The following is a 16,497-nucleotide window of genomic DNA, read 5'->3' on the forward strand; positions in this document are numbered from 1 at the left end:
GTAGGGAACCTGCTTTGTCAGGGGGGTTGGACTGGATGATCTCCTGAGGTCCCTTCCAACCCCACCAGTCTGGGATTCGGTGATTCCTGTTGCTGTCAGTGGCCACCTGAAGCCTTCCTTACAACAGCAAGGGTGTTATTTCAAACCACCTTGAGATGCAAGGCAGCCAGGACCATGTATTTCGAGTTTCCTAGATGGGGAGCCATGATAGGGTGGCTCTTAAAGAGGGGTACAGGCTGGTGAGTCAAGGAGCAACCTGAATCTGTGCCGTGTGCTTTTGCTGGGAGGCCACAGGAGACCCTCAGTGCTTCCCATTCCCTCAGGGCTCCTCCCAGTTGTAAGATGTTTCCAAGCACATCCTCTTACTCCCCGATTCCTTGATGCTGGAAGGGAAAAGCAGTTCATTTTGAGCAGAGATCTGGCTGTCCCAGCTGCACACAGCTCTCTGGAGCTGATGCCAAACCCCTTCCCCACTTGGTTTGTTTTTCCTTTCAGATGCTTCTCAGCTTCACGGCAAAGGGTCCAACGCACAGCAGCGCAAGTTGTGACGTCTGCAAGGAGGGGAGCTCGAGCACACATGGGATAACACCCAGAGGAACAGATCATGACCTTTGGATACTGCCTCTGTCTTTTTTTTTTGTTGTGGTTTTGTTTTTGGGTTGGTTTTTTTTGTTACTTTTTTGTTTTTCCTCACGACAACTGGAGAGATTAAACCGCGATGACGAGCTCATTGGTGCGTTGGCTCGGAGGCTTTCAGAGCTAAGCCCCACACCCAGGGCCACCTTGAGCCATGTGCCCTAATGAGAGAAGCATTTTGTAGCACTGTTTTCTTGCTGCTGCCCTTCACACATTCCCTGGCACTGGCAGGAGCTAGATCTCACGGGGAGACTCGGGTGGCTTGGCTTCCTTACCCTGGATTCCCACCCACCTCTGTCTGGATCTGCCAAGTACCTCCAAGTCCAGTTACCTCCTTGGTCTCCCAGTGGAGGGTGTGAAAGGTGCTTCTTTCTTCTGCTTTGGATTTACTTGGATCATTCTAGCACTGCCAGGGCTTTTCTGAAGACATTTGACTTTTCCATTGTACTGTAAAACTGTGCTACAGTTAATTGGAGGACTTAACATTTCCTGTGTGATGAATCTAATGAACCACCTGATGTTCCCCTCTGGAGGAGAAGGAAGACTCTTTAGAGAGACATTTTTAGATGCAGTCATTGACTTTGAGAATTCTTCTTCTTTTTGGGTTTTGGATTTTTTTTTTCCTCCTGCTCAGTTTTATCCTCATGACCATCGAATGCATTGGATTGAATGGGACACTTCTCAGCATGTCACATGTATAGGAAGATATAATTCCAGTGCCTTTTATGGTGGAGCAAGAATGGACAAGTGAACACACATTTCAACCCTATTTTGTGTGCTCCTCAACCCTTTTTTAATCATTCTGTATTTAAAATGTATTCTGTTTTATTTAATAGAGCTTTTTATGGTTGCACATCAAAAAAAAAAAAGAAAAAAAACAAAAAAAAAAAAAAGCTGCACTGTCTGGACTTGAGTGGTGTCTGGTGACTGCAACCGCAGTTCCACATCCAGCAAGAGCACCAGTTCTTATCCAAGTTCATGCAAGTGGGTTCCAGACCCTCCCCTACAGCCATTCTTCTTTCCTAGGGTCGTTGGTTGTCATCTCTTTAATGGGCAGAGGGATTAATCTAGATCAACCAAGGTCCCTACCAGTCACATGAATCCCAGAGAATAATATTGCTCTCCTCGCTGATTTCTGCACTAGGATCATGTGTCTGTCCCAGCTGCAGGAATTGGGACCATCTAGAATTGGGGTGTGTCTTTTCTTTTTAATTTTTTAACTCTTAGCCCTCAATGGGAAATGGGTTTAAGATGAAAGAGGGGAGGTTTAGATGAGATATTACGAAGAAATCCTTCGGTGTTAGGGTGGTCAGACACTGGAACAGGTTGGCCAGAGAAGCTGTGGCTGCTCCTCCCTGGAAGTGTTGAAGGCCAGGCTGGATGAGGCTTTGAGCAACCTGGTCTAGTGGAAGGTGTCCCTGCTGCTGGCAGGGGGGGTGGGACTGGAGGAGCTTTAAGATCCCTTCCAACCCAAACCAGTCTGGGATTCTATGATTCAGTCCTTCTCCTGATCACACCCTGTTGATCTGTGCGTAGCTCAGGACAGGCTGTGGTTCCAACGGAGCTTGCTGGGGTTTGATTTTCTGCTCTTCCCTCGATCTGCCTTTTCTCAGGCCCCCGCAGCCACATCCCAGTCGTGCAGCAGCAGCGCTGGTTGGCACAGACTTTACTGGTATTTCAGGCAAAAATTTGCAGCCTTCCTCCTTCAGCTTTGGAGGAAGATGCTGACACTGGCTGTACCAGCAAATATCTGCTTTTGTTTTCCCCATTTTTGGTAAGATCCAAGATGGACCACTTTCAGTTTGAGCTGATATATAATTTCTCAAGATCAGTGCACTGTTTGCATTTTTTTGTTTGTTTTTTTAAATAAAAATAGAGCTCAGATTTAAAACTTGTTTACAGAAAACCCCTGGGTTGTAGCAAAAGAGCCAAAGACAGAACCTGTGTTATTAAAACGAAGCCCAGCAGTTACGGATGGACTCTGAGCAGTGGATGTCGCGTGGTTCCCCTTGAAGGCCCAATCCTGAGAGGTACTTTGCACCTTCAATGTCTCACGGTGGCTGAAGGAGCGATCAGACACCTGGCAGGGGAGGGACTCCGTGATGACTCGAGGTGCTGGTTCTACTCCCTCGCTTTGCTTTCACTGGAATGCTTCTGCTGAGAAGCACCCGTGTGCGTGGCCAGAGCAGAACACCCTCCTCCTAGGAATTTAGCGAAGCCTCTTGCCTCAGGGAAATGTTTATTTGGTGGAAATTCTGTGGGATATATATATATTTTTAATTTTTTTTAAATTCTTTTCCATGCTATAATGAATGAGTGAGTGGTACGGAGCCGAGTCGCAGCCAGGCACAACCACGCAGAGACCCACCCACCAGCTGATGGGGAGCCCCGAGTTTGGTGTCTCTGCCTTGAGGAGGCCACTGGCAAGGCTTTGGTGAGGGCGTGGGGAGGTGAGGCTCCCGTGGCACGCACTTGTGTGGCAGTTCCTTTCGGGTGTCTACTATTATATATATATTTTTAATTATTTTTTCTTTTTTTGGTGTGTGTTGGGACTGTCTTGCTGAAGATAGTGGAGATGGTATGAAAACTGTTCATCTTGTACAGAACAATTGAATAAATTGTTTCAAAGTTTCCAAAATATTTTTTTTCCATCTCCTTACCTCTAGTTTCATAACTTTGTTTTCAAGAGTTTGTCTTTCAGCTGAGATGGTCACAGAATTGCCCAGATTGGAAAAGCCCTTTAAGCTCATCGAGTCCAACCATGAACCCAACACTGACAAGTCCCCGACTAACCCATGTCCCTCAGCACTGTGTCTACACGACTCTTCAATCCCTCCAGGGATGGGGACTCCACCACTGCCCTGGGCAACCCCCTCCAATGCCTCAGAACCCTTTCAGCAAAGAAATTCTTCTTATTACCACCTCTTGATCATGTTTCTCGAGTGAGTAATGAATTATTTACTGTTTTAACGAAAGTCTCTTCCATGGTAAGTAAATTACAGCTCTGTCTGTAGCCACTGTGGTGGCAGAACTGCACGTTCTCATTCAATGTGCTCCTGCTGATGCATGAAGTTGACATCTGCTGGCAAGAACCTGGAGCAGCGGTGGGATCCTGCGGGATCACGGCATTCCCAGAGGTAAAATAACTGTTACTCCCCAGAGCCAGGATGGATGCACAGTGAATGCTCAGGGCTGTTTTCATTGAGGTCAGAGTTTACTGGGGTTCAGGTATTAGCCAAAATTTAGGAAAAAGGAAATGAAGGTGCTGTAGATGTGGAAGCCCCTGGTACCATCCTAGCATGAACTGCCCCTTTTTATAAGGGCAGTTAATGACAGAACAAGGGGAAATGGGTTTAAGCTGAAAGAGGGGAGATGAAGCTGAGATCTGAGGAAGAAATTGTTTGGTGTGAGGGTGGTGAGACAGTGTCCCAGGTTGTCCAGAGAAGCTGTGGCTGCTCCTCCCTGGAAGTGTTGAAGGCCAGGCTGGATGAGGCTTTGAGCAACCTGGTCTAGTGGAAGGTGTCCCTGCTGCTGGCAGGGGGGTTGGGACTGGATGAGCTTTCAGGTCCCTTCCAGCCCAAACCAGTCTGGGATTCTTCTAATTCCCTTTCTCCCTGCAGCTGTTAGTGCAGTTCCCTCCCAGCTAATGCTGCTAATTAGCCCCAGCTCTAATTTCTGCTCCAGCAATTTCCCTCTTGGAAAAGAATCAACAGCTCAAATAAACAGTCTGATTTGTTTTAACTTTGCCTCCGAAATGGCATCTTTCTGTAAAGCCAAAGATGAAGAGATTTGCCATAATTAATAAAGAAAAAAGAAACCAAAACCCAACAACCCAACTTCTTTTTGGAACCACTGCATGTTTATTTGGTACTATAAATAGAATTCCCCTCTAGTTCCCATTCCCTTACACGAGTAAATGAAACGTGTAGCTGCGTGTAACCCCGTCCAGTGAAACACCAGCACCGCCATCACCATCACCGCCATGGTGAGGTCAGCCATCTGTGTTTGGAAGGCACTCTGCGCTTGGTTCCAGTTGCATGCTTCACTCTACCCTCTGGTGTTTGGCAATCCTGCCATCTCTTCTCATCCTTCTTGGTGACCTCTGTGGTCTATGAATGCTCCTCCTGGATCTACGGCTGATGCCATCGAATTACATCTGCTTCACTCTTCCCCAGCAGCGTAGGCACGTAGGTGAACAAATCGATGGTGTTTAGGTATTGATGGGGTGGTACTGAAGTGAGGTGTGTAGCACACCTCTTGTTTTTAACAGAGCTGGGCTTCTCAGAGGACAATCTCATCATTTAGTTGTCCACGAGGAAACTGTCTGGCTTACCAACATGCAGCTGATGTAACCAGCTCCTGCTGGTGACCTTGGAGTCATCTTGACCTTCAGTCTCTCTAATGACTGCTGTATACAGCTTTTTATGCCACTACGTGAGTATATGTTGAGGAAACTGCAGGTTCTACTGAGTCTTTGGACTTCAGGCACTTCACTGTCCTAAGGCTTTTTGGCTTGGTTTTTGTTAGGTTGAGTGATGAGTTAGGGATGAAGAGGGGGAGAAGGTTTTGCTGTAGTCCTGACAAAATGTGTTTTCCACTACTGGTGGTGCTTTTCTGCAGTGTGTGACAGCAAGCAGCGTGGCTTCATAGCATGGCTGGGCAGAGGCTCTAGCGTTTTGGAAGACACAAAGGAGGGCAAAGGATTTGCAGTGATCTGGTTGTCTAACAGAAGTGGTGCAGCTCTGACGAGCTGCTCTTCAGAAACAACTTTCTAAAGTGGAGGGAGCGCTGAGTAATTACTTCCGGACACCAGAACTGCCAACTCCTGGATCGACATCTCCTTGTTGAGGTAACTGTTGTACTGAGCCATGCTGAGTCTTCCACTCTTCAAGGCATCCTCAATTGAGAACTCTCTACCAGACTTCCTGTCGAGGATCACAGACGATTCCCCATTGGGACCCTTTATTGAGATCTCCTCCCAGTCACATTCCTGACTCTTCAGTTTGACAAACAGGCTCCATTCGATGAGGCCAAACACATGAGCTTCCTCTGGAGACATTTCTTTTCCCGTGTCGGGGTCAATGACCACAATGGAGCGCCTCAGGTGGTTCTCTCTTTGTTCCCTCTTGATAGCCACCGTCTTGAGGCGATTCTGGAGTTGCTCGATCTCCGCGTCTTTTTCTCTGGATAACTGCTTCAGATCATCTAACTCTCTTTCCAAAGCTTGGAATCTGGAGTCCAGGTTTATTCCACTGTCCACGTGGGTCATGTTTCTCAAATCCCGAGCTTCTGTTGCTGTGAGTTCAATCTCTGATTGCAGTCTCCTTGTTTCCATCAGCAGGTTCTGTTTCTCAAGGTGGAGTTTGTGGTTTTCCTCCCTTAATAAGTCTAGCTCCTTTGATGACTTGGAGTTGTTGAATTCCACCTCGGACAGCCTGGTTTCGAGGCGGTTGATATCTGCATCCAGCTCCCTCTTACGCCTACTTTCTTCCTCCAGATTGCTCTTCAGCTTTTGAATCTCATACTCAGTGTCTCCTTTGTCCACTTGGACGCTCTCTGAAAAGACCACTTTCTCTTTGACCTCCATCTTCTCCAAAGAAAGGAGCTTCTTTCTCAGGGCCTCTAGTTCAGTTTGCAAGACCTGTCTCCGGTGCTTCTCTTCTTCTAGCTCCAGCTTGAGGAGGGAGTGCTCCTTCTCTTGCTGGGGATCTTGCTGAAGGATCACTTTCTGTTTCACAGTCACTCGTTCTGTTGTCTCCCTCTCTTGTTCTTCCAACTCATTCAACCTAATCCTCAGCCTCTGCACCTCTAGCTCAGCCTCTCTGCGGGCCTGTCTCTCTTTCTCAAGTTCTTCTAGTTGACGCTCCAGCTCAGACCGTCTCCTCTGCAGCTTGCGCAGTTCTTCACGGAGGCAGTCGATTTGGTTCAGCTCGCTCTCAATGCTCTGAGAGAAGGAGTTGACTTCAGCTTTCAAGGTAGGATCTTGCTCATACTTCACTACTTCCTGTTGGACCACTTTCTCCTTCACCTGTGAAAGTTCTTCCTCCTTCTGTCTTACTTTCTCTTCTTGGAGTAGCCGCTCCCTCTCCAGGTCGATGTGTTTCATCTGTTCATCTGCTAGCTGCACTCTCAGAGACTCGACCTCCTCTCTGGTCTTGGGGTCTTCCCGAAACTGCAGAATTTCTTGAACAACTTCCTTTGTATGCACTTGAGGTTTGGTATCTTTCAAAGCTTGTATCTCTTGTTTCAGCTGGTAGATCTCGAGGTCAGCTCTTTCAATTGCTCCTGTCCTCTCTATGATTTCCTCCCGGAGTCGCTGTAGCTCCTTTTCAGTTTCTGGATCATTCTTGTACTTGATGACCTCCTTAATGACTTCTTTGACTTCTACCAGTGGTCCTCTGTTTCTCAGAGCAGCCAGCTCATTCTGGCAGCTCTTCAGCTGTTCATCACCACCTCGGTATCTCCTCTCCTGCTCTACCAGCTCCAAACGAAGGTTGGCGACTTCATTTTCAGCCTTGGGATCTGGGCGCACAATCTCACGCACTTTCTCCTGGACAACCACCTTGGAGTTCTCTTCCTCCAGCAGCTGGATCTTCCTGAGCAGCTCAGCCTTTTCCCGCTCATTGGAACGACCCTTGGACTTCTCATCTTCGTACTGGCGACGGAGCTCATTCACCTCTCTCTCAATGGCCAGGTCTTTCTCCACCTTCAGCACCTCCTTGACGGTAATTTTGCCCTCGGCAATGGCTCGTTCCTTCTCCAGACGTTTGAGCTTGTCCTGGAGGAAGCTGAGCTCTTCCTCGTGCTTCTGCCGAAGGGCGCTCTCCCTCTGCTTGTTCTCTTGCAACATCCGGAATTCCATCTCCAGCTGGGGATCGTTCTGCAGCTTCAGCACCTCCTTCTCCGTTACCTTCTCCTGCTCTTTGTTCTTCTCGCTGGACAGCACGGCGATTTGTTGGCGTAAAAGGATGACTTCGTTCTCTCTGGTTCCTTCCTGCCTCCTGAGCTCTTCCAGTTCTTCTTTGAGCTTCAAGATTTCATCAGCTTGAGCCTTGTCTTGCTCAATACGCAGGACCTCTTTCACTATGTACTCCTGCCCTCCTTCCCTCTTCTCATGCTCCAAAACGCGCAGCCTGATTTTAAGAGCCTCCAGCTCGTCCTGCAGCACCTGGTTCTTGCGCTGCTCTTCTGCGAGGTTTTGCTGCAGTTTGTGGAAGCTCTCCTCCAGCTGAGGGTCAGGCACTTTCTTCAGCAGTTCTTTCTTAACGACAGTTTCTTGAGGCTTCTGGTTTTGCAGGTGGACAATGTTGTTCTGAATGGCTTTGATTTCTGCTTCTAGCTGTTGCCGACGTTGAGTCTCATCCTCAAGCTCTTTCTTCAACTTCCAGACTTCTTCCACCGGCCTTAGGGATTTTTTGGTCTGGACAAAATCCTCTGTCACTTGAACCTCTGGTTGCTGTTGTTGAAAAAAAGAATGTGTAGTCAAACCCCACCCCAGATAATCATCCTTTTGGTGCTTATTTTCAGTGTCCTCCGTGACAAAACAAGAGGAGAACGTTGAGTTGGGTTCATGGAGGTGACTGATTGCAAACGTGACGGGGGGGGGGAGGGATTTGCAAACAGGTGGCTCTGGAACTGCCCTGTGGATTCTCAGCCTGGGAAATGTTTTCTGTGATGCCTGTTGCTGTCAAAACAAAGCTTTTAGCCACAGGGGACACTGATTCTGGGATGGGTTTGGCAAAAGATGTGTTAAAAATGATGTGGAGCTTCCTAGGGTGAGTGAGAGATGGGACTGGGAAACACGGAAGGGGTTGTCTATCTGAGTCAAGGGTTTGCTGATTAATGGTTTTGGGGACACGAAATGCTGGATTTGTTTCCAGTTCAGGTTGTAACAGTGAAGGGACACGTGTCTGTTCTGTACACGACTGTCCTTTCAGCATCGCGTCGTCCCTGGGGGTCACTTACCTGCCGCAGGAGGCTCTGAGCGAACTCCAGGTTCTGCAGCCTCTGTTTGTTCACAGCATTTACTTCGGTGAACTTGGCTGCCAGAAGAGCTTCCTAGGGAACAAAAAAGGCCTTGAGAAGAGGTGGTGGGATCAGAGGGTGCTTGGGCAAGATTTGCTGAATAGAAACAACAGGTCCTAAAGAAGTAACCCTGGGCGCTCTCTTAAGAACCTTCTACAGCGGTGATCTGCCAAGCTTTGGGGGAGGAGGAGCGATTCTCATGCACACACATGCTCGTGGTAGGTCTCCTAATTGAGATATCCAAAGAGAGATGGAGCTGAGGAAGAACAGGGTGGAGGTGGGATGAGTTTGAGGCAGGTAGCAAAGAGATCCTGCATAACTAAGTAGCTCGTGGCCTGCTCTCACTCTGAGTATTTCTATCTAGCATGTGGTCTTGGTGGTGAAATCTCCCTGTTTGAAAGTCTGGAGAGGGGAAAAACTTCCGGGTTTTTGGCTTTTCTTCCCCCATTCCCCTTTCAGAAAGTGCTAAATCCAACATTTTCCCTCTCTCATTCTGCCCAGAGAAGCTGTGGCTGCTCCTCCCTGGAAGTGTTGAAGGCCAGGTTGGATGAGGCTTTGAGCAACCTGGTCTAGTGGAAGGTGTCCCTGCTGCTGGCAGGGGGGTTGGGACTGGATGAGCTTGAAGGTCCCTTCCAACCCAAACCACTCTGTGATTCTAAAAAAAAAAAAAGATGGGCTAAGAATGATGGAAAATCCCTTCCTCCCCTGATTCTCTGCCCTCCCCCTGGTCTCCTCTGGGACCAAGGTTCCCAGCAGTAAATATAACTTTTCAGAATCCCCGTGGGTCCCATAGGCTGTCACCTGCTCTAGCTCGCTGTAGGCCACCCCTTATTTACCTCCTCTTTCACTTTCGCAGCTGGAGACTGCAGCCTGGGCTTCTTGCTCATGTACCCGTTCCGGCCGTTCTCTAGGTCGAGGATGGACCGTAGCTTCTCTGCTTCCAACTCATAGTCCTGTGGGAAGAAGTTCCAAGGAAGAGAGTGAGATGACTGGGTCCTCTTCATGCACAGGTCCCTCCTAAACCCTGCCTTGGATGATTTCTTCTCTTGATCTGTGTGTTAGGCGAGCTGCTGAGGATGGTGGGATGTGGAGCACTGTTGGCAGGACCTCGCAGAAGGTTCTGAGTTGATTATTGCTCTGTGACCATAACGGCACAGCTGCAGGTGTGCACTGACCTTCCAGTTACCTTATTGATGCTGGGCTTGGAGTGGGAACCCTCCTTTTACAGACAATAACTCCACACCAGTTGCCATGCTGATGGCCATGGGATGTCAATGTCAGAGCAGATGTTAACTTGGTTTTAGCTCAACTGACTGAGCCAAAGGTACTAGGCTTTCTTTAGGTGGCTCCTTGTAGGATGTAGGTGATGCTGCCCCTCTGCTCTGCTCCTGTGAGACCCCCACCTGCAGTGCTGTGTCCAGCTCTGGAGTTCTCAGCACAGGAAAGACATGGACTTGCTGGAGTGGGTCCACAAAAATGATCAGAGGGCTGGAGCAGCTCTGCTATGAGGAGATGCTGAGAGAGTTGGGGCTGTTCAGCCTGGAGGTCTCTGAGGAGACCTCATTATAGCCTTTCAATGGTTAAAGGGTGTCTATAAGAAAGATGGAGACAAACTTTTCAGCTGGGCCTGTAGCCATAGGACAAGGGGTGATGGTTTTAAACTAGAAGAGGGGAGATTTAGACTGGATAGAAGGAAGACATTTTTTACCCTGAGGGTGGTGAAACCCTGGCCCAGGTTGCCCAGAGAGGTGATAGAAGCCCCATCCCAGGAAACATTCAAGGTCAGGTTGGATGGGGCTCTGAGCAACCTGATCTGGTTGAAGATGTCCCTGCTCATGGCAGGAGGGTTGGACCTGATGATTTTTAAAGGTCACTTCCAACCCAAACCATTCTACAATTCTTGGAGTATCTCAAGGTTTCGGGTGCTCTCTCATTCTGATCTGGTTGAAGATGTCCCTGCTCATGGCAGGGGGTTGGACTAGGTGGCCTTGAAAGGTCCCTTCCCACCCAGACTAGTCTGAGTCTGCGTTGAAGTTCTTCCACCGTCAGAACTGCAGTCCTTACCTTCACTGCCTGCTGGTACTGCTGAGCTGTGGCAGAGACCTCCTGCACCTCCTGCTCCTTGCTTGCAATGTCACCGAGGAGCACCTGGCACACACAGAGATACACATCAAAGGGGAACACAAACCCCAAAGGCATCGTTCAGCCTTTTTGAGAGTTACCATTAAAACTACAACACCGAGAATGACAACCTCCTGGAGCTGCCCTGCTACGTGCAAACACGGCACAGGTGGGACAGTGGGACTCCATAGAATCAATAGATTTTTCTCTTTTTCCATGTTATGTTCAGGAGCTATCCAAGTTCTACTCCTTATCTGGTAGTGTTGTTCTTTCTCCTTTCCCCGTGGAGCCCAGGGCAGCCTCAGCAAGAATTACCGCTTGGTTCTTCAGCTTCATCTCCACTTGCTGGATGCTGTCGGTCTCCTGCGGCTCGTAGTTGGGAACGTTGCACAGGAACTGGTTGACTTTGTCGTAGATGGTGCGGTAGTTGGAATAAGCGCTTTGGGCTTTCTGCAGGGTCTGTGTTCTGTGGGGAAATCAGCTCAGCTTCAGTACTGGCACCTCTCTTGTGTCTTCTGTGAACAGCTCTTAACCCACCCCTGCTTCCCCTGCTCCCCAAAGACACAGATCTGAGCCAGAGCTGTTCTCTCACCAAGGTCCCCATCTCTGTTGCAAGAGCACTTAATCCTAAAGGCTGCCCAGATCTGCCCATCCAGTGCACACCAGGAACCTCTCCCTCTTCTTCTTTAGCCCTCCCTGGAAGTCCTTCTGCAACTCCTCATTCCCATGATGCTGTTATGCCTCTTCCAGATTCAGCTTGGTTCCAACTCCACTGTGAATATCATAGAACCCCAGACTGGTTTGGGTTGGAAGGGACCTTAAAGCTCATCCAGTCCCAACCCCCCTGCCAGCAGCAGGGACACCTTCCACTAGACCAGGTTGCTCAAAGCCTCATCCAACCTGGCCACAAACACTTCCAGGGAGGAGCAGCCACAGCTTCTCTGGCCAGCCTGGGACACTGTCTCACCACCCTCACACCAAAGAATTTCTTCCTCACATCTCATCTCCATCTCCCCTCTTCCAGTTTATACCCATGTCCCGCCTCTCCAGGCAGGTCCAGTCCTAGCTAGATCCTCTCCTCTGTCTTACCTGTGGTCGATTTGCTTGCTGAGGTTGTTGAAGCGCTGATTGAGTTTGTAGAGCTCGGCTTCCTGCCGCTCGATGTCAGGGCAGTGCTCCTGGAACTTGCTGGCCAGGGTGTTGGAGCACGTCTTTGCCCTTAGCAAGTTCTGCTCTGCTTCATTGAGCAGGAACCTTTTGGACTGGAGCTCAGTGCCCATGGCCTGCAGAAAAAGGCGGGAGAGAGGGATTCTCATGGGGTTGCACCCATGCCAGGCTTTTGTCACTGTTCCCCATCAACTCCAGCAACTGCACTGGAGCTGCGGAAGATGCCAAGAACCAGGTGAGCTGTGGTTGTGTTATGAGTTGTGGAGAAAAGCAAGTTAGAGGCTTGAGAGCCATTGTTAGCAGAGCCATCTGACAAACCTGCTGAGGAGAAAAGCTAGCTCTCGCTCCTTTCTCCACCTGTGAACCTTTAAAAGGAAGCACGCTGTATGCAAAATATTTGGTGCTTCTCATACAAGTCCTAAACCCTGTTCCTACCAGAGCAACAACTCCAGAAGGAGCAGTGAAAGATTTTGCAAGCTCGTCTGAACTTGGAGGGGTGATGGAAAAGCTGAAGAAGGACAGAAAATTCTGGCCTAGCCAGTTCTTGGCCTTTCTATAGCAGAAGGATTGCCAGTTTTGACCGGTAGCTTTTCCTAGTGATAACTGTTCTCCAAGCCTTGGTAGGTCCACCTCTTTCAAGGCCTCTGGGTTGCTTTTCCCAGATCATTTTATCCTTCACTTCTCCACTAGTCCTTTTGTCAAATCACAAGTATTCAACTGCCATTTGATTTCTGGTTTGGGGATGGGAATGGTTTGCATTTAAAGTAGGTAGAGATCCCTGCAGTTAACGTGAGGTCTCCTCTCCAGCTGGAGTGGCCATCCCTTTACCAACTGATTCAAGCTCGTGAGTTGAGCAGCAATTGCCCCAGCTTGTGGAAAGTGGTTCTATGTGGAACATGTCAATAGGGTTGGAAACTGGCTGGAGACAACACTCACCAGCAACTCTTCTTTCTTACGGTCTACCACCCGCAAATCTTCTGGTACCGTGTCATCTATGACCAGTTTGTTCTCATAGGTAGACAGCAGGTCTCGGCCTTGTTGGAGGCTCCTCTCGAGGTGTGTGGCCATCTCAACTCTGTATGGACACAAGAGGAAAGGTGTTTAAGCACAGCTGTACCCATCTCCTGCAGGATCCTACCAGGCTCAAGCCGTGATTTCAGCCCTGACTTACTTCTCTTGGGCAGCACTGAGCAGCTGGACCACGCGGTCGTACTTCCTGTTGGTGTTCTCCACCTTGTTCTTTACCAAGGTGGCGCTGCCAGTGTTCGGCACAGATTCAATGAAGACCTCACACTCTTGAATCTTCCTCCTCTTCTCGGGTTCGATGCGACGGACCTCATTGGTGATGTTCTGCAGGAGGAATAAAGCCTTTAGAGCAACTGAACTAGGACCTTGTGGCTACAAAGAAGCTGACCCTTGGCTGTCCAGTGTGAGAGGAGGGAGGTCAGGGCTGAGGGCTTGTGTTTGATGGTAGGTGCCTTTCAGCCCTGTAGGGGACAAAAGGATTTTTTTCTCTTGACTTTCTGTTGAGTTTTATCTCTTCTGGGACAGGCTAGCCAGCCCTTAGCAAGGAAACTCTGGCTGAGGAGTGGTTTCCACCACCTCTAGCTCTGTCAGAAATGAGCTGGACTCATCTGGACCGTTGGACTCTGCAGCCTGAGGGATGAGTTCTTGCCTGGACATCAAAGCACTACAGGCAGCTGCAGCAATTTGCTTTCACTTGTGGTGGCGCTTGGATTTTGACACAGCCCTCGGCAGGTGATGTAACCAGGACCTGAACTTCCTTCTAAACCAAGGGAGGTTTGTGGCACAGAGCCTGGCTTAATTAGGGGTCAGAAGGAGAAGAAAGGAGCAGGATGCTACCAGCACCAGAGCCTGGTGGAGCAGGTCCACAAGGAGAAACAGTGCCCTGGACTAGAAGTGTTTTCCTGCTCCTTCCTGAGCTGGTGATAGTGGTGGCAAAGTTCACGTCCCTGCTGTGCTCAGAACATGGGCAGGATCAAAACTTGAGGGCTGCTCTTTCTGGCTCACAGCCCATGCTCTGCAGCCATCTCCTTTTTCCCATTCAGCCTTTCTGTGTCTGAGCTGGGGCAGATGCAGGGCAAAGAATTTTGGCTTCAGAGGCTGCTCAAAGGGCTGCTCCCCATCTCCATGGGAGGAAGCAGCCAGCTGTAAGCATCACTCCATAGAATCCTTTGGTTGGAAAAGACCTTTGAGATCGAGTCCAACCGTACCTGTCCACTACTAAACCATATCTCTGACCACCCCATCTATCCATCTTTTAAATACTACCAGGGATGGGGACTCCACCACTGCCCTGGGCAACCCCTTCCAATGCCTCAGAACCCTTTCAGCAAAGAAATTCTTCCTCACATCCCATCTCAACTGCCCTGGCCACAACTGGAGCCCATTTCCTCTTGTCCTGTCCCTTGGTCCTTGGTTGAACAGACCCACCCCCACCTCTCTCCACCCTCCTCCAAGGGACTTGGACAGAGCCAGAAGGTCTCCCCTCAGCCTCCTTTTCTCCAGGCTCAACACCCCCAGTTCCCTCAGCCACAAGGGAACTCAGCACACTTGTGCTCCAGACCCTTCCCCAGCTCCGTTGCCCTTCTCTGGATATGCTCCAGCACCTCCATGTCCTTGGAGTGAAGGACATGTCCGCATGCTCCTGGGCTCAGGGAGCACTTACAGCACCCAGCATAGAGGACCACCCTGGAGACCCCCTGGGAGCACAGTCCCTGTACAGCACCATCTCTGCTTCCACAGCCCTGTACCTTCAGGTCCTTGGAGCGCTCAGTGCTGTCCTGCACGGCCCGACTCTGCTCCAGCGGTGGTCGGAGGTTTGCTGTTATTGCTTTCTCCTGCTTGTCCAGGTCGCTGTTGACTTTCTCCAGCCCAGCCAGAAGCTGGCGTCCCTGAACTGATGCAGCATCTGGATAACGAGGTGGGAGCAGGTTAAAACTGGTTGGAAGCTGGATCTGGGCTCAGTCCCACTGGTGAGTACAAAACCCACATCCCCCTCCACTCCCCGAGTCCTGGCTGCTCTGCCCCTGCACACATCCCACTGCTGTCATGCCCAAGGACCTTGAGGAGATGGGAAGCTCTCAGTGACCTCTCCCCTGAGATGGGCCACCACCTAAATTCAAGGCTAGAGCAGCCTTTTTGTGTGGGAAGGGGCAAACCCCAAGCTGCCCTTCTGGAGCCACACCTCCAATGCTGTCTGCCTTCAGCCCCTCGTAGCGCTGCTGGAGGATGTTCTTGCAGTTGGCTGTCTTCTCCTTCACAGCCACATAGTGGTCAGCAATTCTGCAACACAGGACAGCGTGGGCGAGAGATCAGAGTCAGGCCCTCAGCCCCTCCATCACCCTTCTTGCCCATCCTGGTGCTGCTCCAGGAAGGAGGTGCAGCTCTGGAGGGGTTCATGGGACCTGGCCCCTTGAGGCAGCCATGAAGCAAGTAGGGAAGAGGCACCTTCACCCCATGTTGCCAAGAGGGTAGAACAGTGTCTTCACCAGAGCGGTGGGAGAAGGGTAGAGGCAGGAGGGATGGGCAGCTCCCCTCACTGCAATGACCTCCCAGCAGAGCAGGGACCTGGATGGTCCTGAGCTGGCCCCATTTTGCCAGGTGGGATCTCGTGTGCAAGCAGGAGGGTGCAGAGATCCCTCCTGGAGGAAGCCTGAGGCTTCGAGCTGGCATGGCTTTGCTGCAGGAATTGGGGCAGGAGCCCCACGTTAGTGCTGCCAGACCAGGGGTGCAGGGCCTGGGGCTGGTGGCAGGGCCTGGGGCTGGTGGCAAAGGCTGCAGGGGCATGGCAGGCTGGGGGACACGTACTGGTCTGCCAGTGCTATGGCTGCTGCGTCAGGCGGGGGGATCATGAAGCAGACCCCCGGGGCGCTCAGCTTGTCTCCTGAGCTGTCTGCCACTTCCCAAATGTCTCCGCCGTTCTTCTCCAGGGTGTAGTGGGCTCCTCGGCTTATCTGGCCCTGGGGGGGACAGGAACCAGTCACAGCAGCAGGTCAGGAAATGCCACCCACCCTGCTCCACACCGGCAGCCCCGGGGAGTCCCGCTTGTGGGGAGGTAGGACCGACAGCACCCCCAATCCCTTCTCCCAGCACCCCCAATCCCTTCTCCCAGCACCCTCAATCCCTTCAGGGTGTAGTGGGCTCCTCGGCTTATCTGGCCCTGGGGGGGACAGGAACCAGTCACAGCAGCAGGTCAGGAAATGCCACCCACCCTGCTCCACACCGGCAGCCCCGGGGAGTCCCGCTTGTGGGGAGGTAGGACCGACAGCACCCCCAATCCCTTCTCCCAGCACCCCCAATCCCTTCTCCCAGCACCCTCAATCCCTTCTCCCGCCATGGAGCTGTGCCTCCTCTTGCCACAGCCATGGTGAGTGCGTTCCCACGGGGACAGGGATGAGAAGCTGTTCCCAAGGCTGTGGGGTGGCTTTTTGGAGATGTAGCCAGAGCTGGGTCAGCTGGAGCTGCTGGCTCCTTCCCAGGCCCCTGTTGCTCCCGCAGTGTCAGCTTTGCTGTCCCATCCCTTCG

At 50.8% G+C, this 16,497-nt stretch overlaps 2 protein-coding genes across 2 annotated transcripts in view; one reads left to right on the forward strand and one right to left on the reverse strand.

Moving 5' to 3' along the window:
* Positions 1-548, forward strand: part of LOC104528861 (ubinuclein-1-like) — a gene marked incomplete at its 5' end in the record, with an annotated part of 14,318 nt that extends 13,770 nt beyond the window's left edge. The window contains one exon of the mRNA XM_010173006.1: positions 496-548. Coding sequence (XP_010171308.1) covers positions 496-548 — 53 coding nt within the window. The remainder of the gene's footprint in view (positions 1-495) is intronic.
* Positions 549-5,239: 4,691 nt separating this feature from the next.
* PPL (periplakin) overlaps positions 5,240-16,497 on the reverse strand; it is a gene marked incomplete at its 5' end in the record, with an annotated part of 11,935 nt that continues 677 nt past the window's right edge. Inside the window, 11 exons of the mRNA XM_010173008.2 lie at positions 5,240-8,092; positions 8,602-8,694; positions 9,498-9,614; positions 10,726-10,809; positions 11,098-11,248; positions 11,872-12,065; positions 12,886-13,024; positions 13,121-13,299; positions 14,724-14,881; positions 15,158-15,255; positions 15,781-15,932. Of these exons, the coding sequence (XP_010171310.1) occupies positions 5,408-8,092; positions 8,602-8,694; positions 9,498-9,614; positions 10,726-10,809; positions 11,098-11,248; positions 11,872-12,065; positions 12,886-13,024; positions 13,121-13,299; positions 14,724-14,881; positions 15,158-15,255; positions 15,781-15,932 (4,050 nt within the window). The remainder of the gene's footprint in view (positions 8,093-8,601; positions 8,695-9,497; positions 9,615-10,725; positions 10,810-11,097; positions 11,249-11,871; positions 12,066-12,885; positions 13,025-13,120; positions 13,300-14,723; positions 14,882-15,157; positions 15,256-15,780; positions 15,933-16,497) is intronic.

The sequence above is a fragment of the Antrostomus carolinensis genome, unplaced genomic scaffold (genome assembly GCF_000700745.2).
Source record: "Antrostomus carolinensis isolate BGI_N321 unplaced genomic scaffold, ASM70074v2 scaffold6188, whole genome shotgun sequence".
Lineage (NCBI taxonomy): Eukaryota > Metazoa > Chordata > Aves > Caprimulgiformes > Caprimulgidae > Antrostomus > Antrostomus carolinensis.